The 22,568-nt window shown below is 44.8% G+C and overlaps 1 protein-coding gene across 2 annotated transcripts; it reads left to right on the top strand.

Annotated features, from left to right (window-relative positions):
* Window positions 1-5,723: 5,723 nt before the first annotated feature.
* Wdr61 (WD repeat domain 61) lies at window positions 5,724-22,095 on the top strand. 2 transcript variants are annotated; one of them, XM_038322516.1, is made up of 11 exons: window positions 5,724-5,802; window positions 8,451-8,501; window positions 9,315-9,342; window positions 11,574-11,679; window positions 12,045-12,217; window positions 15,429-15,577; window positions 15,764-15,857; window positions 16,989-17,082; window positions 18,967-19,059; window positions 19,844-19,922; window positions 21,803-22,095. In XM_038322516.1, exons 2-11 carry the CDS (start codon window positions 8,490-8,492, stop codon window positions 21,890-21,892), a joined length of 918 nt encoding a protein of 305 aa, XP_038178444.1. In that variant the 5' UTR covers window positions 5,724-5,802; window positions 8,451-8,489; the 3' UTR covers window positions 21,893-22,095. The 2 variants fall into 2 exon arrangements, with proteins under 2 accessions (XP_038178444.1, XP_038178445.1); XM_038322517.1 differs by lacking the exon at window positions 5,724-5,802 and adding an exon at window positions 5,805-5,905.
* The last annotated feature ends 473 nt before the right edge of the window (window positions 22,096-22,568 follow it).

Here is a 22,568-nt window from a genome sequence, read left to right as displayed (position 1 = left end):
TAAGCTATGGGATAATGATCTTCCTTTGAAAGTGGGGAACTGAAGCCTGAGAGGCTCTGCTCATGGTTCACGATGACGTGGTAGGAGGCCCTCGTTGTCTGTCATGGGGGAAGCTGAAAAGGGCAGATTCCCTGCTACTCCGCTAGCACTCACTGGCTTTGCACAGGCAGTTACTGCCACCCTCTGGCAAATGGTGGCAAAACTCCTGGAAATGATCCCCAGACTAAGTCCTGCAGTCCAGGGATCCTGGCAGCAAACTAGGAAGCCAGCCATAGGAGGTTCCCTAGAGAAAAAAAAAAAAAAAAAGATGTATTTTTATGGACTTGGATTTGTGCCCAGACCCTTTTCCCTAGCTCCATGACAGACATGTTCTCAACTTCATCCATTCCCTTCCTATCTACGATCTCCCTTTCTCCAGCATTACAATGAGAAGTGAACACGCTCCTGAAGACAAGAGATGGTAAATCCTTTCTGTAAGATCCTAGAGGTCAGTGGTAGGGGTCTCAGCTATACATAATCCCAGTGGTCCTGGTAGTGAGTTACAGAGAAGGCAAGCACAGAGAAATTCCTTGGAGGGGCAGCTGAGGTCTCCTGCCCACTGTATACATCGCTCCTACTTACCAGAAAGGTATGAATATGCCTGACCCTTATCCCCGCCCATCTCATGCCACCTTATCTCACTAGTAGCAAAAATAACATCGGTGCATCTCCAGGAACTACCTGCCCATTGATTTCCCTTCCTTCCTTGGGGGATTGGTGTGGTTCAAGACAGGGTTTCTCTGTGTAACAGCTCTGGCTGTCCTTGAACTCACTCCATAGACCAGGCTGGCTTTGAACTCAGAGACCTGACTGCCTTCGCTTTCTGAGTGCTGGGATTAAAGCGTGCACCACCACTAACCAGTTGGACCTATACCCTATGTAGAGAAATCCTCTTTGGCAGCAAGATGGTTAAGCAGGCACAGGTGCCTACCACATCTGGACATCAATCCCCAGGACCCATATAGTGGGGGGAGAGAATCAACTCCCATATATCTCCTCCTCCTGACTAGTAAGAGACACCCGACAATCTCAAGAACCTGATAAAATGCCTGTTCTTTCCTCCTCTCAGGAGTAGGCAGACTCTCCTCCAATAGGTGATGTCACCTCTCCTTTAACTGCTATATCTTTCAAATTAAGATTGTTGTCTGAGAGTTGATGAATTAGTCTCAGATTTTATTTCTACAACAACAGAGACAACGTTCTCTTACATTTGTTGCATCAGTTGTGTGTGTGAAGAACATAAAGTTAGCCATGGGACAAAGGAGAGCACCTGGAACAAACACTAGAATGGTGAACTGGAACCCTGACATGAGGCTTTACAGCACAGTGTTCTACACAGACAGCCCAGAGGACCTTGACTGCCTCCTGCAGGACACATGTGGCCCATGTTTCCTTCTCTTCTGTTTGTTGAGTAGAAAACGGGACCTGCACCTGGGTACTGCTCTTGGACTGGTGATTTTGGCCCTTCTCTGGGAGGTCACTTACATGGTCAGCCTTTTGACAGAGCATAGGCAGCCCTTTCTCCTCGGGACATGGTGACATCCCTGCCCTTGGAGGTGTGTTGGCTGAGGCTGTGACCACACGGTGAGTATGTAAGAGGGAATCAGGGGTGACTTGAACCTGAAATGCTTGGCCATGTGACTCTGGCCTGAGACCAGTTCTGGGATACTGTGGTCCTGTGTCAACCTGCTTACTTCATTTGTTTTCTGGATTTGCTCCACCCATGCTCATTGGGAAGGCAATAAGCCATTCTTCTGAAGTGTACCCCTGTAAGCCAGGACCTTCCAAACCAAGGCTAGTTATTCTTTCAGAGCCTTTCAGATCAGGCCCACAGCTCTGCCACTCAGTTGTCTTCAGTTTTGCTCGATGTGATTGTGAAACTATTTCATTGCCCCCTGACCTTCAAGATCACAATGCTTCCTACAGATGTCTCAATGACAGTTACTCCGTCTCCCAGAATTCTCCACAGTACATACACAGGGGACCTGAAAACTTAGAAGAAAAATAATTATGTTTTTATTTCTCTTAACTACTAGTAGAAATTTAATGCTTTTCTGGATCACATGTGTACACAATAAATCAGGAAGTATTAGCAGTAACTGTAACCACAATTTTTTTCCTATCCTGTTACAGCCATTGAAGATAATTCAAAACACTGTATATGCTCATTGCTACTTTGAAATCATAGAAGGTATTAGATCTGCTGAGTTCATAAAGGTGCATGTGTTATTATTTCACAATTTTTATGGCTATTTTGATGAAATTCTTTTCCTTTAATCCGATGTGGATTTTGAGCCACTTATAAAATACTATGCTGAGGCAGGATTCATAGTCTTGATGGTATGTCAAAGACATCATGGCCCATAAGAGCCCAGTTATTCTTGGTTCACAGTCCCCATGCTAAGACCATGCTAACGATCTCATGTGCTTGGTGCTCGGGGAGAGGCAAATCAGGGGGTTAATATACCCTTTGAAAATGCAGATCCAGAATTCTTTTTTAAAAAATAACTTATTTTATTTGTATTCACCAATATAATTGCCTGCATATATGTCTGTGTGAGGGTGTCAGATCTTGAAGTTATAGACAGTTGTTAGCTGCCATGTGTGTGCTGGGAATTGAACCCGGGTCCTCTGGAAGAGCAGTCAATGTGCTCTTAACTGCTGAGCCGTCTTTCCAGCCCTGAGATCTGGAATTCTCATAATTGTAGGGAGCCTTGCTTCCCAGTCAATCACCGAACAGCACATGAGTAGCCAAATGTTCAGACTCCACTGCATTTCTCTGGGTTCTTTCTTTGGCATCTTAAAACAACATTCTGGGGTTTTCCTTAGGCTTTGTGTTTGAATAACAGAGTTATAGCCAGGCCTGGTAGTGCATACCTGCCATTCTAGCTATACTGGAGGCCTAGGCAAGAGAAACAGGAATTCAAGGACTATGCTACAAAGTAAGTTAAAGATCAGCCTAGGCAACTCAATGAGACCTTGTTTCTAAATAAATAAGTAGATGGCTGGGGATGTAGGTCAATGGTAGAATGCTTGCCTAGCATATGCAAGGTCCTGGGCTTGATTTTCAGATAGTGGATGGCTTAGTGGATCCGAGTGCCTGCCTCCAAGTCTGCTGACCTGGGTTCCATTCTGGGGTCCCACAGGATAGAAAGAGAGCCGAGACCCTCAAGTTGTCTTCTTACCTCTGCTCCCACACTATGGCATGTGTGTGCACCCATACATGCACACTTTTTTTTTTTTTTCGAGACAGGGTTTCTCTGTGCAGCCCTGGCTGTCCTGGAACTCACAGAGATCCCCGTCTCTGCCTCCCGAGTGCTGGGATTAAAGGTGTGCGCCACCGCTGTCTGGCTAGATTTTTTAAATTAAAAATGTAGCATTTGAAAAATTATAGAGCTAGAAAGATTTTGGAAAACCTTTATTGTAACGATGTTCAAACTTCTGGCCATGACTCGCAGCAGGAAACATTAATCTCTACGTGGTTAAAACACAGTTTCATAAAAACATTCTGTAATTTACAAGGCACAATCCATGCTTCTCTATCTTCTTCTATTTTCTGAATTCAATCTATTCCGCTTTTATTTTTAGTCATCTCACAAGTTAATTTGGAAATTAATAGAAGTTGATTTGGAAGCAAGAGCGGCCCAAGAAAGCCTGCTACAGATGTCTAGAACACACATTTAAAAAAGGAAGAAAACAAAGAAAAGACAGAAGGGTGGGGGTCAGTGAGGTGGCTGAGCAGCGGTTCTCAGCCTTCCTCACGCTGTGACCCTTAATTGCTCCTCATGCTGTGGTGACCCCAACCATAAAATTATTTTAGTTGCTACTTCCTAACTGTAATTTTGCTACTGTTGCGAATCGTTATGTAAATATTTGATATGGGACCCCTGAGAACCACTCAGAGGATAAAGGTGCTTGCTGCCATGCCTGATGGCCTAAATTTGACCCCAGGACCCACATGATGGAAGGAAAGAATGAACTCCCGCAAGCCGTCCTCTGACCTCCACATTCACATACCTGACCATCTGAGTTCAATCCCTACCAGCCTGATGGAGTAGAGAACCAACTGCCTTCACATTCTTGCTGTGCTGCACATGAAACACACACAATGAATGTAATAAACAAAAACATTTAAAGAGCGAGAAGTAGTGGTGTATGAATCTGAGTGCTTCTGGAGGCAAAGGCAAGCAGATATCTGTTTGAAAACAACATGGTCTACATAAGCAAGTTCCTGGTCAGTCAGGGCTATGCAGTAAGGCCCTTTCTCAGAAACAAACGAAAGAAAGAAAGAAAGAAAGAAAGAAAGAAAGAAAGAAAGAAAGAAAGAAAGAAAGAAAGAGCATAATTTATCAGGACCAAATACATTCAAAATGGTTAGAATTGTGACAATCCAGTCCGCTCGCCTTGCCACAAGTGTTTTGTTTTCCTTTTTTTTTTTTTGGATTTTATTTTCGGCTTGAGAGTTTTTTGGGGAGGATGGGGGTTGGCTGTTTTGTTTCCCTTTTTGCATAGCACTGGTGTTCAAATTCAGAACTTTGCATATGTTAAGCAAGGAATCCAGCACTGAGTTACATCCCCCTAAACCCCCCTCCCCTTACTAAGGACCACGGGATGGGCCTGGGAGATTTGTGATTATGTTGGGAAAATTTATCCAGTTGCTTAACGAAGTTATCTAGCCATCTAATAACTTTTTGAAATTGCTACCAGCCTTTGAGTGTGTCCATTTCCCCTCTTGGAATTGAGGAACCAGCAAGACCAGGTACCAAGTGAACACTGAAAAGTACTGATTCCTGCCCAAAAATAGAGGAAATAGGAGACAAGCCCTAACTTCTTCAGCTGTTGAGAGCCAGCAGGCTCTACACACCTTGTAAAAGGGGAAGCAGGGGCTCATAATACTTCAGGGACACTCACATGTTTTCTGGGATTGGACAGAGAATTTCCCCAGGAATTTGGGTCCTGACTCTTCTTGTTCCTTTTACGGTTCTCTTCCGTACTCAGCATGCAATTGCCAACTGTCATGGTGTAGGGTTACACTTAGCACGCAGATGGAATTACAATAAAGGTAGAATTAGTCTTGCTGTCTTTCTGAGCCAGCTCAGATAGAACCAGTTCCCACTGGCCTACCTGAAGAACTTGCACCTTATGGACACCCTCTACTCATAGAAAAACAACATTAGGATTGTAGATACTCAGTAGGTCAAGTACTCCCTTGCATCTCTTAACAGTGTTGCTCATGACCCACTAGTTTAACACGGCTCATTCATAGGTCCTAAATGGAGTTTAAGAACCAGCACAGCCGGGTGATGACCTGTAATCCCAGTACTTGGGAGGTTGAGGCAGGAGAACCGACAGCAGTTTAGGGCCAACTTGAGGCTACATAGTAAGATCTTGTCTCAAGAAGAAAGGAGAGGGAAGGAGGGGGACCAGAAAGGGAAGGGAAAACAGAAAATAGAGGAAGAAGAAAAACAAAGAAGGAAAGAACAAGCAGAAAAAGAAAGGGGGAAAAAACCTCATGAAGGCATCAGAGAAACTTTCTGAAGCAGATTAGCAGGCGGCCATCCTGGATACGCGAACGGGGCGTGGCTTCTCCTCTCTCCGCCCACTCTCTAAACCCCTGCCCGAGCGCAAAGATAGCAGAGTGGGGGCGCTGAGCCTGCAGGGCCTGGCTCAGCGGAGAGGCCACGCCCCTTCAGTAGCTCATCCTTGAGCGCCGCGGTCGCGCCCCACTGACGTCAGACGTGCTGTTCCGCCGGCTGTGCAGTGGTGAGTTGGTGTGCTCGGCAGTTGGGATGGTGGTCGTTGGGGCTGCTGCCTCCCGGGGCGGGAAGACGGGTGAACAAGGGAGGCTTGGAGGCCACTGCAGCAGGTTTGTTCACGGAGGCTCCAGTGGCCCCGGGGTCACTTCCGTGTCTATTTACCCTGGCTATCCTGCGATGCTCGAGTCCCGAGGGCAAACCGAAGGCCCGTTGGTGAACTCCTTTCGCATCCAGATAATGTTTTGTGCATCCCGGAAATGAGGGCCGGCTTCTTTGCGGGGGAGGCTGTTTTCCTCTAGATAGAGGACTGTCTTAACACAAGTTCTTCCCCGCTCTTTGGTAGTCAAGGAACACTTAGAAGTAGAGTCTGAGTTCTTTTTATTTCAAGTACCGCACAGTATTGTGCGTTCTAACATGCCTGAGGAACTTTCATAGAGATAAAGGGTAGTCTCTGGGAACACCGGGGAATGAGCATTGAATTATGGGAATTTTTCCTAAAGAGAGAAGGTGGCATAAGACGCCTCTTGGGGTCTCTTAATTCTGAAATTACCTGTCATGAGATGTGTCTTAGCATGAACTATATAGCTTGTATTGACCTTCTTAGGGACTCTTCCCGCAACTGCTCTAAGCCTCTCTTACCTTGCCAGGGGAAGGAAGCTGGTAAGAATGCCGACTAGGTTAACGGAGGTTCCGCGAGCTAATCTGTATAATATTTAAAATGGACTCTGTGCAGTACATCCTCAAAGACTCAGCCTGACAGAGTTGCACACCCTGTTTGGAGGGCAGCTTTTCGAAAGTTGGTTCCCTAGGCTGAGCAAAGTCTGTTCTTGATTCACAAGCTAGGCCACCTGATTCGGGTCTCTTAGGACTGTTTAGGAATCGTGTTTTCCTTTCTTGAAAAGCCTTTGTCAGCCTTTTTGGTTTGCCAGTTTGAGCTCGGATGCCTGAGGGGTATGGCCTGTTAAGCTATCTGTGAATGGAGCCAAAGGGATGGTGAATTTGGATTAGATGAAAACTTGCACCCTTGACTTTCTTAACTTCTCATTGAAATTTAGCATATAATCTCATTGTGAGTGCACACAGTGAACATACAACATTAAGCTTTAAAGATCATGGCATTTCCATGTCAGGGTGTTGTGAGGGGATTTTCTTTTGTTGTTATTCTTTGTTTTGAAACAGGGTTTTGTCACATGCCAGGATTTGTACCTCCAAAACTAGGATTGCATCACATACAGCAGGGTATTGTTTAAGTTTGTCACTGTCTGGCATTACAGCGTCTCTCAGACTGTGCTAACTCTTATCACATAATGAACTGATAAAGAGACATGTGTGTTTTGCTGTCACAAGTTTCATTTTCATGTTTTGACGGGGTTATTTTCCACATATAGACTCCGCCTGGGCTCTGTTGTAACCTCCTCACTCAATAATGTCTGTGTGTAACCTTCAGAGGACTTGTGTGGGGCATTCAGTCTCGAGTCCCCTGACACTCAGTTTTCCATCTACGCTCAGCCTAGTTTTTACTCTCAGTCTACAAGCAAGCGGGCTTTGGTGCCATGCCTTCTGTTTCTGTGTTTCTCTGTCTGTCTGGTGAAGGTAACCTTCTGGCATGTTGTGTTATCCAGTGTTGTCCAGTGCAGGAAAGCTGTGATGAGTCCTACAGAGAAAATATGGATGTTTGGTAGTCTTTCTTTAGACTGAGTTCAATATTAGTGAATTATTAAAGTATGGTCATTCAAACAGAATCACACAGAAAACATGGCTACATATTGAGCAATTGACAAAAATGTGCCCCAGGGGCTTTCAGTGGCCTGCTTCTGTGTCTCTAAAGGAATGGTTCGTTATTGCCCGTTTGATGGCTTGTTCCATTAGTGGTGATCGGGAGCACAGCTGCTACAGAGAGTGAGAACATGCTGGGTTTTCTCCTGGAAAACAGCCAGAGAGAGGATTTACAGGTTTAACAAGTCTGCTACCCTTAGTGCTCAAAAATTGTTCAAACCTTGGGCAGGCAGCTCAATGAGTAAATGCACTACTGCTAAGCCTGACACCTGAGCGCAATACCTGAGAAAGAACCTGATTTCAGTTCTTTTGTCCCTTGTCCTCTACAGGCAAATGCACACATGCACACATACATGCAGATACAATGTGTGTATATAATGTTTAATCTTTAAAACTTTAGAACTTTAATGAAATTAAATCTTCATACGGTAAGTTAGGCCCATGTTTAGAGCTAAGTCTTTGAGAACTCTGACCTGTTCATCTTGTTCCAGTGTTATTTACATCTGTAGGCTCTTAGAGGCAGTTTTGATTGAGACTACTCTGTGTCTATGCATGTAAGAACGTTGGACTTCTGTGTTTGCTTTCTATGTTGAGCAAAATTTAAAATGAAGTGAGCCAATAATTCTGTCTCTGAGAAGTAGAAAGGAACATATTGGTCACCCTCTGTAGTCAGAGTTGGGGGAAAGAATCCATGGCTGGAGGCAATGCATATTACTTGGCTCCCTGGGAGAAAGATCACACACCACATGTTAGTGCTTGTGATGGGACCCAGGGACTGATCCATAGAGAGGTGTCACAACGTTGGTGAAGAAGAACCCCCTTGTAGCCTCCTTGTGCTCATAGCATCATCTTACCAAAACCCTGGTATTCTTTTTACAGGGCTGACTGGCCTTTAGATCTTCATCCTTGGTTAAGGAAATGACCAACCAGGTAAGGTCTAAGAGGAAAAACAGTCAGTCACTGGCAAATTCAAGCCCAGTAGATTACCTGGGTATATGGTTAGGGAAACTAGTGTTTAATTCTTGTTCTGTTCCTAAAGACGCGGATGACTTTGAGTACCTGCTCCTCTCAGGGTTGGTGCATTAGTAAAATGCACCACATTAAGATTAGTTTATGTGCCTTTGCCACAGTTTAGAGGGGACTGAGGAAGTTTAACAGAATTTATACATAAAAGTAAAAGTTGAAATAGGAGCTAGCACAGTCAGTAAGCACCGTTAGGATTAGGGACAAAGCTAACTACATGTATGAGTTGTAGTCTCCTACAACTGTGAAAAGCGGGCTGAAAACAGAACTCGGCTCCCTCCTGATCAGAGCTGAAGAAAGCGTAACTTACTGGTCTTACATTGGGTTTGGGCTGGGGAGGGGTTGGTCTGTTGTCGTTGGGTATGATACTGCACACCTATAGTGTCAACACTAAGGAGGGGTTGGTCTGTTGTCATTGGGTATGATACTGCACACCTATAGTGTCAACACTAAGGAGGCTGAAGCAGGAAGATTGATGCAAGTTTACTGTGAGCTTTGGCTACCTGGAGTTTGAAGCCGACCCTGGCTACCTAGAAAGCCCCCACCTCAAACAAGACGAAGAGCTGATTTTTCTCTGCTGTAGCTATACAAGTCTTTCATGAGTAGCACCAAGGATTGTGTAGGATGGTCGGGGAAGTAGTGACAGTCTCACTTGGAGTGCGGGAGGGAGGGGCTGCAAGATAACGGAAGTCTGACTGTCCCTGTTCTGTTCTTTTGTAGTACAGTATTCTCTTCAAGCAAGAGCAAGGTAAGAGGTCACCTCTTCAAGCAAATTCCATTGTGGAAAAAAAAAATGAATTCTTTTTGGTTTAAGATTTTATCATACCAGCTAGACACACAGATCTTTGCAGAATTTGCTATGGTAGCCAAAAACAAATACACTCAATCAAAAAGTAAAATAATTATTTGGCTCTGTTGGAGCGGGCCTGTAATCCCAGATACTAAGGAAGTTAGATAGGAGGATTGTGAGTTCAAGGCCATTCTAGACAGTGTAGTGAGACCTTGTCCTAACATAAAAAGTGAGAAAGAGAGCTGGAGTACGGCTTAATGGTACAGCACTTGCCTCACATGTACAGGCCAATCCCAGCATAAAGAAATAACTAAATATATGAAGAGGAGCTGCAAAGAAAGGGAGGAGTCGAGGGCATAATTGGAAAACTTCCAACTGTGCATGGTGTGATGCTGAGCTTCCCGGCTGCCAGGGTAGAAAGAGGCAATATTTTGAACCTCAGAACCCTGTTGGTGTCTACCCTGCTAGGGAGCTAGGCTTGAACCTGGCTCTAACTCAGAATTCAGTATGGAGCCTCTGCATAGCTTCCTCCACTACAGGTGCAGGAGCTCTTTTAGAGGGCATTTGTCTCTCTGTGAGCAGAGGGTGAGACAGTGACAGCTCTGTCCAGAGTGCGTGATGAGGCGGTGGTAGAAATGGGGGCAGGAGGCAGGCAGGAGGCAGGTAGGAGGCAGGTCGGAGGCCAGCTTGAGGACTGGCTCCCTAGTGAGACAGACCTGCACAGGAGCAGCATGGACGAGGTGACCCTGTCCAATCCGATGGGCCGACACAGCCTTGGGGGCTTGTAAGTATCTAATAGAAAAGCTTTTTAGGTAGTCCGAAGTTTCAGCCCAAAGCATTCCCCGCTAGTTAACCAATCAGCTGTTGAGGTGTGTCAGGCAATAGCTCTGCATGAAGCTGGCGTCATCCAGGTGGCAATCTTAGCAGGCTTGGGTCTAGTGAGGATTATAAGGAAGTTGTGACAACATGTGTATCTCAGCAGATGTTTAAATTTAATCCCTTTAGATTTGTGGTTTGGAAAGGTAGCCTTTAAGAATTGTAACCAGGCGCCGGGCGGTGGTGGCGCACGCCTTTAATCCCAGCACTCGGGAGGCAGAGGCAGGCGGATCTCTGTGAGTTCGAGACCAGCCTGGTCTACAAGAGCTAGTTCCAGGACAGGCTCCAAAGCCACAGAGAAACCCTGTCTCGAAAAACCAAAAAAAAAAAAAAAAAGAATTGTAACCAGGCATATAGATAAAGCTTCTGTGTATACTTATCCTGTTTAATAGATGCATTCCAGCTTTGCAGATTCCACAGTATAGCTCACAAACTATGTAGCTCCCAGACTTAGACTGAATATGGACTTCAGTTAATATCTTGAGTTTGAATCCTAGCCCTGCCCCCTCTTGGCTTCTTGCCTTTGGGTGAGCTACAAGGCAACTCCAAGCCTCCCATTCCTTATTTGTGAAATGAAAATTATCTTCTGGTGGGGGGGATTTCAATACTGGGGATCAAGTCCAGGGCCTTGCCCATTCTAGGCAAGTACTACACCATTGAGCTGTGTCCAAAGCTCTTGTATTTTGAAAAAGGATTTCACTGGTAACTCAGGTTGGCATTGAGCTCACTGCCTAGCCTCATGATTCTCCCGCCTCTGTCTAAGTGCTGCAGTTATGGTCATAGGTCACCACAGGCATGAGCTTGGCAGGACTTCATAAAGGCAGCTGTAATTAAGACAACACCTAGGGAAGGATTAATGCAATAAGTGATTCATTAAGTTTATGGTAGTGACACCTCATACATTTTTAGACGAGTACTGTTTGTAGAACTGTCTTGGTTTTCAAAGGCCTCTGAGCACAGCTCCAGTCAAATTGAGGTCCTTGGGAAGGGGAGATTCCCTACTCACTTAGGCACTTTGGTCAACTGATTGCTGTTCTAGTCTGATTGATGAGTCAGACTGATGTGTTTGGAGTCTCATCCTGCTTTCCTTCTTGAAAACTTGTGTTTTAGGGTAAGAGGCCAAAGCGAAACAAGAACCACTAGTTTTCATAGTTTCCCTCACAAGACAGTAAACACTCTATGGGGAGTGCCTGGTGGGACCGTGAAGAGAAAGGCAGAAGTGGACCTTGCTTCAGCGCTGTTAGCTTGCTTTATCACATTGAATGTAGAAGTTGTGTGCATAGAAACTTTAACTGAAGCCCTTTCCATTCTAGCCCATGATGATGCCATTTGGTCAGTTGCCTGGGGGACAAACAAGAAGGAAAACACTGAAACTGTGGTCACAGGATCCCTGGATGACCTGGTGAAGGTTTGGAAATGGTGAGCACCTCTCTCCTTTCAAAATTTGGGACAAGGATTTTGCTTCTGGGCTCCCAATTTCTATAAGGAAAGCATTGGTTTTCTGGGCAAGAAAGCAATAGCAACACAATAACTTTAAAACTCTGTGTGGTGGGGGTCCCCAGAGTTAAATCCGATGACCTTCTGTGTTAATTCTCAGGTTTCTGCTGACCATAACTGCAGCACTTAGACAGAGGCGGGAGAATCATGAGGCTAGGCAGTGAGCTCAAGGCCAACCTGAGTTACCAGTGAAAGATTGACCATTTGTTGGTAATGTCCAAGGACGTAGAAGTTCTGATACCAGTATAGTATGTTGTGTGTAAAGAATCATTTCTGTCCCTCTCTAGGCGTGATGAGAGGCTGGAGCTACAGTGGAGCCTGGAGGGACATCAGCTGGGTGTGGTGTCTGTGGACATCAGTCACACCCTTCCCATTGCTGCATCCAGCTCTCTTGATGCTCATATTCGTCTCTGGGACTTGGAAAATGGCAAACAGATAAAGTCTATAGATGCAGGACCTGGTAAGAACTTTACTTTAGGGAAATCCACGGTCCCTTTTCAGACCTTTTAGGGAGAGAGTATCTCTAGTTCAGGACTGTAGTCACTCTAATTCCCAACCCTAGTGTCATTGTAATCACGCAGGGGTATTAATACTAAGTGATAAGCATATGCCGAAAACAACCTTACATTATTTCAGGCCAGGTTTTGCTGCCAGATGAATTGTAGTGCTTTACTTAGGGAAAAACCAAACGAAACCCGCTTTCTGGATTTCAGAATTGACAGTTTGGGGTTGTGGAGCTGTGGTGGCTCTGCCAGTGCTTCTTACTGCCTTTTGGAAGCCTCAGGTCTGAAGAGTAGTTATCTCTGTCAATTATGGTCAGAGTGCCTGGGCTCAAGGGTGGTACATAGAGAGGGAGAAACAAGTTTTGTTTGTTTTTTTAAAGTACTGTAGAGCTCTTGTTCTCAGCCTTTTTGAGCATTATCTGAGTTGGTAAGGGGCAGTTCTACTGGACTAGATTTGGGAAGAACAAACAGTATGACATTTCAGGATTCTTTTTAGCCTTCTGTTCACTTAAAATGCCCGTGTGGTTCTCATAGCAGAGCCTGTTCTGTGTGGTGGGCAGTGATCTCCAGACATGTAGAGAGCTTGGCATCGCTCCACGCACTCCTTTGTGGGTGGATTATGAAAGAGCTGCTCAGGTTCTTGGGGGGACTGATTTCCCAACAGACTTGCCTCCTTCCAGTTCATCTCCCAACTGCTGTAGACCCTTATATTGCATAGAATGAAGGCTCCTGGGCTCGTAAGGAGGCACTGCAGTCTAGGGACTGGATACCTTTCCCCTCACTGCATCGCGGTGTAAGAGTGTGAGGCTGGAGCTGGAGGGATGGTTCAGCTGTTAAAGGCTAGGCTTACAACCACAAATATAAGAGTGTGAGGCTGGGGGGCTGGAGAGATGGCTCAGAGGTTAAGAGCACTGACTGTTCTTCCAGAGGTCCTGAGTTCGATTCCCAGCAGCATGGTGGCTCACAGTCATCTGTAATGAGATCTGGTGCCCTCTTCTGGTGTGCAGGCAAACATGTATACAGAGTACTGTATATATAACAAATAAATAAATCTTAAAAAAATAAGAGTGTGAGATTAAAATGTGTACCTGGAAAAAGCCACTCAGATACTTTCTGATTTCCAAGATGGCTGTCTATACTCTTCTCTGCTTACAGTATTTGTGGAGAACAGGGATCCTGCAAAACCTGTTAGCACCCTGAACATAGGGAGCATTAGAAAGAGAAAATTGGATCTATTGCTGCTTTTAAAGAATATTTTTATTACGTTATTTATTTTGTGTGTGTGACCGCATGTATGTGTGAAAGTCAGAGGCCTACTTGTGGGAGTCAGTTCTTGCATGTGGGCCTGGGACTTGAGTTTTGTGGTGGGTGCCTTTGTTCTGCTGCCACTTTCTCATCTTGGGTGCCTGCACCCTCTCAGGACAGTGACGCTGGTTAATGTGTAATTGCTGTGTCCTTATGTACATCACATGTGAAGAAATGAGTCTGCATCAGTTCCAAGTAAAATGTTCTATATGTGTCCAGCTTGCTTTTTCTTCTACTGGGTTGTTTTTGTTATGTCTTAGGTGCTGCCTTTTTTTGCGTTTTGGTGTTTCACGTTTTTGAGACAAAGTTTTACCATGTAGTTCAGACTAGCCTCAAAGGCATGGCTGCTGCTTCTGCTCAGCTTCCCAAGTGCCAGAGTGACAAGCATAAGATAACTGTTATGACAGATATTGAAAAGAATAAAGTTCGGTGGATGTGCTTTGGGGTGGGGGGATCTAGTCAAAACTAGTTCTAGTCAAAACTAGCTGAGTTCCTCAGGTAAGTCTGGGTTTACTGAACCTAGGGAAAGCAGACTTCCTTGAAAATGTACCACCACAAAAGATACAGAAAGAGTGGAGAGAGGAAGTCCTGATCTTGAAGAAGAAAGTGAAAGTGGAAAAAGTGAAGCTGGAGAAAGGACCCCGTGATTGGCATTCCACCAAGCTGTGGCTGTTCAGTCACTGACGCGAGGAAGAGCAAAGGTGAGAGTGTAGAGGCCCTGTGCATCACACCCAAAATGCCCACGGGAAGAAGAAAGCAACCCTTGGTGAGGAGAAGGAACTCAGAGTTTGGAATAAACATTCACTCTGCAAGTATTAAGGTTAAGTCTTAGAGTGCAGGTTTTGATGTGGGATAAACATGGTTCCTGTTTTGTGTCTGAAGATATCTGGTAGTAAAGGATCTGTATTGCAAAGCAGTTAATAGAAATGTGTCCAGATAACTTGAAAGAATCATTTTATTAAGCTTTGAGAAATAAAAGTTGGGGTTTCTACTAACCATTTTCTCTGTAAATAGCTAATTATAATTGGATTTTTTAAAGCATACTTCTTGTGGTAAGAGCACTGACTGCTCTTCCAGAGGACCTACTTGGCACCCATATGGTGGCTCACAACTGTCTGTAACTCCAGTTCCAGGGGACCTGACACCCTTACACAGACATACATGCAGACAAACATCAATACACATAAAATAAAAATACATTTTTAAAAATTATCTTTTTTAAACTATACTTCTTTTTGGACCTGGCATATATGAGGACTGGCAAAAGCTGGTGTGTTAGGGTTCTCTAAAGGAACAGACCTGATAGAATAAATGTAATCTTTATTGTTTTTAAAGTGTTTGGAGTTTCATCCATGTTGTAGCAGAGATTGTTCCCTTTTGTTGACAAGCAGTATTCTTTTATAAGGATGTACCACATTCCTCTGCGTTGGCCAGTTGACGTTGTTTGACTGTTTACAGTCGGAGCTGTGTATGACTGTGGAGGTGTGTGGTCTGTGTGCGTGCTTTCACTCCTCCTGGGGAGCTCCCAAGAGTGACTTGAGTATTGTGCTGTTTGTTTTTTCCTAAGAAACCGCCAGACTGGTTTTCAGAGTGGCTGTCCCATTTTCCGTTGCCATCAGAGTATGGAGGGTCTGATTTCTCACATCCTTGTCAATTGTGGATGTTGTTCAGCTAGTTTTATATTTTTAAAAAAAATTTAAGAGTCTCTTAAACTTGGTAAAAGAATTAGAATCTTTACAGCATGGTTTCCTGACGCAGGACACTTTCTCAAATTTAAAGACTGTGGCATTTGATCCCACTATAGTTTGTGAAACTCAAGTCGAATTCTTTCTCACCAGGCACTCTCCTTTGCTTCCTTTCTAGTGGATGCCTGGACTTTGGCCTTCTCCCCTGACTCCCAGTATCTGGCCACCGGAACGCACGTGGGAAAAGTGAACATTTTTGGTGTGGAAAGTGGGAAAAAAGAATATTCTTTGGACACTAGAGGAAAATTCATCCTCAGTATTGCATATGTAAGGAAAACTCACTGTTGGGTCTTTAGCGGTGGTGCTCTGCGCAGACCCTGCCGTGCCCGCTAGGCTGCTGTCTATTGCTGGGCTTTGCTGGCAGCTGGTGAGAACTGAGACCGGCAGGATGGCTTGTGTGTAGAAGGGACAGGCTAACCGAATCGTCTCAAACCACCCATCTCTCCTCAACAGAGTCCTGATGGAAAATACCTGGCCAGCGGAGCCATAGACGGAATCATCAATATTTTTGATATTGCAACTGGAAAGCTTCTGCATACGCTGGAAGGTATCCACAATTCCTCTTTTGCACTCACTGGATGGATGATCAGGTCACGAAGCAAGAATGCTCCTTTTGTTAAAATATTAATCTAAATTATTTTGATCTCTGTTGGCAAAATGAAGTGCCACCACAGGTTAGACTTAGCACTATGGTTTTAATCTGGAAACAATAGTTCTTAATACTTTTTTAGTGACGTAGGTTACTTTTTATTTATGCGTGTGTGTGTTCTCTTTTTTTCCTTATGAGCTTTGTGATTGGAAGGCTGCAGCTTTTTTGTGCTCGTATGATGTCATGATGACAACACGTGCCCATCTCCACACTGCGAGGAGGACAGAGCAGGAGACAGAGACTGCTCCTCTCGTGTCTGATCTTGAATTATAACCAAGTGCATTTATTGCCTCAATTACCTTTTACCCAACGGCAAAGATTTGGTAGAGAAATAATGTTACTTTTATTTGTTGGACCTTACAAATCAGATGCAGCCTGTATTTCCATATATGGCCATATTTGTAGCAGAGGGTTTCTGTTGTTTTGTTCTGTTTTGAGACAGGGTTTCTCTGTGTGGCCCTGAATGTCCAAAAATTTACTCTGTAGACCAGGCTGGCCTCGAATTCGGAGATCTGCCTGCCTCTGCCTCCCAGTGCTGGGACTAAAGGCACGAGCCACCACCACCCAGCTAGTTTTGTTTTTTAAGGTGTGTATGTGTGTGTGTGAGTGTGCACCACACACTTGTGTATGTACAAGCGTACATACTTACCGTGGCAAGATTTCAGATCCCTTGGAGCCAGAGTTACAGGTAGTTGTGAACTGCTGGCTGTGGGTGCTAGGTTCTCCGAGAGTACATGAGCATACATGCTCGTAACCACAGAGACCTCCCTCCAGTCCCCCAAGGATTTTTGTTCTGATTTTTAGCAGTGTATATTGAGGCCCAGTTGATTAGAGAAGGGAACTAAGAAGAGATGGCTCCAGGAAAGAGGTTGGAGTCCTGTGGGAGTGGGAGAAGGGTCTAGTCAGTACCTTCTGTGACTGGAGCCTCAGGGTCACTCCAGCCCAGTGAGCAGTGGTCATTAAGAGGGCACAGTTAGCAGGAAGCTTGTGCGGCGGAGCTGCCAGCTTAACAGCTTTTCTGAATTTCAGGCCATGCGATGCCCATTCGCTCCTTGACCTTTTCCCCCGACTCCCAGCTCCTCGTCACGGCTTCAGATGATGGCTACATCAAGATCTATGATGTGTGAGTTACCTTTTCAAGAGTAAAGATCTCAGCAACAGTGACAGGAGCCACTCCTGTCCCCTACTGATAGGAGCCACTGTAGGAATTTGCTGCCTGCTCTCATGGCCATAAGTCAGCTCTGATGCTTTGGACTTCCCAGTCATTCCTCCCCCAGCAAGCCCCTCCTGCTGAAGCTTAGAGTGTGTCCCCAAGGTTTGTGTGGATGAAGCATGCATCTGTTTAATCCCGGCAAGACTAGACACTGCTGCTCTTTGTCAGGCAGCAGATGTTCTGGCTCCCTGGGATACACTTTTCTGGGTAGATATGTAGTATACAGCTGAGGAAATGGAGCTCTGGCTGTAGCTGGCCTAGAGTGATGGTCCTGCTTTCAGCAGAGATGCAGACTGGCTTCTGCTTAGGGAAGCCCCCAGCTGTCCCATAGGTCTAGGTGGGGAGCCTTTGAGATATGTTCTGGACTGATGGCATAGGAGTGGGCAGATTGCTCGTGTGCCCAGCTCCACGTTGAGGGCCTGCATGCCTGTCTGTTGTGTCCCCCCCCCCCCCCCATTCTTATCCCATGGTTGTTGCCAGTATGTGCCTTGTATTGTCCTGGGTTTCACAATTAGCTTCCTGCTAAGTGTGCCTCTAGTTGATCGTTCTCCAGTTCTTTTCTAATCTGTCTTACACACTTCTGTCCCCAACATGTACTTTGCCCTTAACTGTATATCTGTGTCCTTTTGTGGGCCGCCACGAGCTGTTTGATCAGAAGAGCATGCTGCTTTTGACATTACTGGTGGGAGAACACTAGGGCCATGAGAAGAGACTGAAAGTCACATGTGCTTGTTGGCAATAGAGTCAGCATAGGAGCAGCACTTTTGGGGTATCTCCCTCTGCTAGCTTTCATTGCTGCTCTTCCATGACCTCCCAAGAGCTGTTGAGGCAACAGGACATAGTACCTAACTAGTAATAATGAACCTCAGGATTTCTTACGCTCTTGGGGGGTCCACTGAATCCTGCAAGGGCCGCCTCTGCTCTCTGTAACCAAGGCATGTTTCTAGGGGCAGAATTGCTGACCTCAGGCTCAGGGTGCCTCTCCTGTCATAGGCATTGGTTTCCTAGGAGAGATGGATGGCTCAGCAGTTAAGAGCACTTGCCAGTCTTCCAGAATTTGTTCCCAGCACCTATGCTGGTGTTCACGGTTCCTTCTAACTCCAGCCCCAGGGGTTTATGTCCCCTTTTGGACTCCATGGGCACCTGCACACAGATGGAACACACACATAATTTTTTTTCAAAATAAAAGAAACATAAAGATGGTTGTAGGAATTGGGCCTAGCTTGGATTTTGTTTGTTTGTCTTTTTAAGTTTTTTTTATTTGTTTGTTTGTTTTGTTTTGATGGGGTTTTGTCATCTTATTTTTGGTTTTGACAGGGTCTCACTATATAGTCCTTACTAGCCTCTAAATCACAGAGATCTACCTTTTTCTGCCTCTCGAATGCTGGGATTAAAGGCATGTGCCACCATGCACAGCTGGCTGCCTTGTTCTTGACTAGGTCACAAGTGTTCTATTGAGCCACATGCATTATGTGCTTGCTGCTTTCCTGTCACATGGGAAAGGTCCTATTGCAGAGGGTCTAGCTGGCTGATCACCTCTGCTGCTCTGCTCAGAGTCCGTGTCTGGGAATTGGCTGAGCCATTTCTAGCCTCCAAGCTCTAGATATTTTTAACTTAATGCTGCTATAAAAATGTGTCTGGTGTTTGATGCTACTTCACTGAAAATGGAATTTATTACATATGGTCATCCTGCTATCACACCCAGCCATGTGAACAGAGCTAATAGTTCACTAACCAACTCAGCAATTAGAGCAAATTAACATCTCCATTCTGTTTGACTCTTTCTTCTTCCAGACAACATGCCAACTTGGCTGGCACACTGAGTGGCCACGCATCCTGGGTGCTGAACGTTGCATTCTGCCCTGATGACACTCACTTTGTCTCCAGGTACGTAGGAGTCTTATGTTTCTAAAACGCTTGCCAGGGGAAGGCAGTCTTCTGGTAATGTATCTTAACACTGAGAGAATACATTACATGACTTTTTAACATCAGGGCTGGAGAGATGACTCAGCAGTTTGAGTGCTCACCCTTTGGTTTCCAGCTCACAACAATCTGAAACTCCAGTTCCAAGGGATCCCATGCCCTGTTCTGGCCTACTAACATACATTCAGACAGAATACACAAAGAAAATTAAAACCTATTTAAAGTAATAAAATAAAATTCAAGTTGCCCAGGCCAGGCATGGAGGCACAATCCTTAATCCCAGCCCTGGAGAGGCCAGAGGCAGGTGGATCTGTCTTGGTGAATTCAAGGCTAGTGTACATAGTAAGCTCATAGACAGCTAGAATTATGTAGTAAGGTACTGTCCAAAAGTCATCTTTGTTTACTTTATCTTTTAAAGGGCTTCACTGTTGTTTTTAAGCAATGAATAAAGATATTCTTTTAAACTATTGAAATCTTAGATTTTTTTAAAAGTCCAGATTCTGCTGATCTGCCTATAAAATGTGTTTATGGAGGCTGAGGAGGTTCAGAAGGGTATTTGACACTTCACCAGACCTCCCTCTTATCCAGAAAAGGGTAGAAAAGCTTGAAGCGCCTAACAATGGTGAAGAGACAGTCATCTGGTGACTCCTGTACCAAGCTCTTGTCTAGCAATAAGGACAGAGGTATGGGTCTGCAAAAGAGTGCAGACTATGTCAGTTTCTGATTCTGACGTTTGCTTTCCAAACAGTTCATCTGACAAAAGTGTAAAGGTTTGGGATGTTGGAACAAGGACCTGTGTTCACACCTTCTTTGATCACCAGGATCAGGTATGGAATAAGAAGCGTGTCTGTGCCTTTGTGTTCAGCTTACTGGCCACATTCCTTTACTAGCCTTTCTGTTGGAGTTAAGACTGGTAGAACCCTGGGACATATTAGCCTTGTGACCATGAGGCATGTCTGCTACACATGGTAAACACACAACTGACCACAACCCTTCTTTGAAATTATACACCTAAGCCTGGAACCCTTTTTTGGGTGCTTCTAAAAGAGCCTATCTCTTTGGAAAGTTCCATTGCTTAACATAATCATTTACATTTTTGGAATTATCCAGGGATGTAATTTTTTTTTTAATATAGAGGCTACAGCTTGTAATGATAGTGTTAAGCCTGGTTTCCATATTAAGAAGACTGTCTTTATCTTTGTAAGGTGAATGGGAAATAGTAACATTGCTGTAGGTCCTTCTTGATCATTATTGTTCCTAAGACTGCCCTGGGGAAACTTAAAGTGCCACCAGTGAGCTGAGGGCCGTGATCTGTGCCTGTCATCCACAGTGGCAGCTTCCTTGCCTGGTCACAGTCTCAACTGTGAAAGAAGTGGATTCTGATTTAGTCAGTGTCACATGGGCCTGAGACTCCTTTCCTTTTTTCCCTTTCTTGAACAAGGGGAAGGAATTTTTAAAACAATATTGCACTTTAGCCCAGACTGGCCTTGAACTTTCTGCAGTTCTGCTGGGATTACAGGTGAGAACCACCTTGCCTGGCTAAGAGTACTTCTCTCCTGCATGTCGTCATTGCTGTCTCAGCAGCTCCAAGTAGCAAGGGTTTAGACTCTAGAGGAAAGAGGAACTAGGCAGCATGAGAATCAAATGCTCTGAGCAACAAATCAGCCATTAATATATTTGAATGCTTTTAGAGGTTTTACACATTCTTTCTTTTTGAATACATCTTACTGTTAACTAACAATTATTCATGCTGCTTTGTATTTATCTTAAATTATTGCAGTGAAGCCAGGCGGTGGTGGCTCATGCCCTTAATACCAGCACCTGGGAGGCAGAGGCAGGCGGATCTCTGTGAGTTCGAGGCCAGCCTGGTCTACAGAGCTAGTTTCCAGGACAGGCTCCAAAGCTACAGAGAAGCCTTGTCTCAAAAAAAAACCCCTATATATACATATACATATATCTATATCAATACATACATACATTTATTTTATATATATATATATATATATATATATATATATATATATATATATATATATATATATAATCTCAGTGAGGTTAAAGAGTTGAGTCTCAGTAGTCCACTATTGGCTTTAAGCATTTTAAGTCCTCTGTTGCTTATTGTGTGAGGTTCTTGTTATGGTGTTTCTAAGAAAGATGTTTGGAATGGAAATGAGGCCCTTCTATGGACTGAAACCAAGGCTAGCCTCCAATCTCAAGGTGAGGGTGACAGTCTGACCACACAGACTGTGATTCCTAGTAATCACAAAGTTAACTCATCACATCCATTCTAAGAGGAAATATGAAGCTGATTCAAGCAACACTCAAAAAAACAATCAGTGACGCTCAGCACCATGTTGTCTGGTTCCCAGGTCTTTGAGCAAGGGGTAATGGGTGACCAGGTGGGGGCGGGCACAGGAGGTAGGTGAGTGGTTTACAGTTTTGCCTACAGGCTTCTCCTGGGAGCATAGTGCTTGGCCCAGGCAGGAATTACTTCATGGCATTAGGTAGCCTTTGGAAGGATAGCAGATTGTTGCATTTTAGAGAGGGATGCTGTTCCACAACAGCCAGAGGCTAGGCTAGGCGCCATCACTGCTGGCCTCGTGCTAGTCTAGATGCAGGAGAAGAACAGAACTATGTCCATCCTTTTAGCATCCCTTACCAAAGTTACAGGAATTAGAATGCTTTTTGCTTTTGTTTCTATTTGCAGGTTTGGGGAGTAAAATATAGTGGAAATGGATCAAAAATTGTGTCTGTTGGAGATGACCAGGAAATTCACGTTTATGACTGCCCAATTTAAACACCAGCATCTTCAGGGCCAGTGCCACAGAGTATGCAGGGTTGATTGTGACATTCCTTGCCTTCTTAGGCACACTTAAAATACAACATATATTGTAGTAAATTTTGTAGCTACAGTATAAAGTTTTTCCTGTTTTATTGGAAATGTTGCTCATATTTTAATGTAAATAAAGCATTCTTAATGCAAGCACCTGCATTTGTGAACACGCTGCTTGCTCTTTTCCTGCCCTTGTCCCTGGAGAACAGTGTGAACCGGCATTGTTAGTGAAGGGAGCAGAGATCCAGGTGCTCACTGGGTTAGAAGGGCTCAGTTCCTGGGTGACTCATGATGTGCCACGAGCTCCCTCAGGCTTCCTAAACACACCACCCTACATCAGAATGGAGTTCTGAAGGAAGCATTCTGGCGTTCTGCCTGCCTGGGGATCCTTCTGTGTGACAGATTTAAAATGTTCTCTTGGCCACACCCTCATTTCCCCGTTCTGCCCTACTGGCAGTCTGCCTTAACCATTGCAGGCTTGAGACTGGCAGAAGGCTGGACGCTGCCCTGCCTCAGACTAGAGTTCCAGCGCCTTTGCCGCTTCTGCAGTTGCCTCCAGACGGGGAAGGCCTAAGTGTGAACATCCTGGTGAAATGGCCTGGTCAGGCCCAGCTCTCTAGACCAGTCTATTATTCTATTA

Source organism: Arvicola amphibius, chromosome 3 (genome assembly GCF_903992535.2).
Source record: "Arvicola amphibius chromosome 3, mArvAmp1.2, whole genome shotgun sequence".
NCBI lineage: Eukaryota > Metazoa > Chordata > Mammalia > Rodentia > Cricetidae > Arvicola > Arvicola amphibius.
Note: the sequence above shows the minus strand (reverse complement) of the source record. Positions and strands in the feature narration are given on the sequence as shown.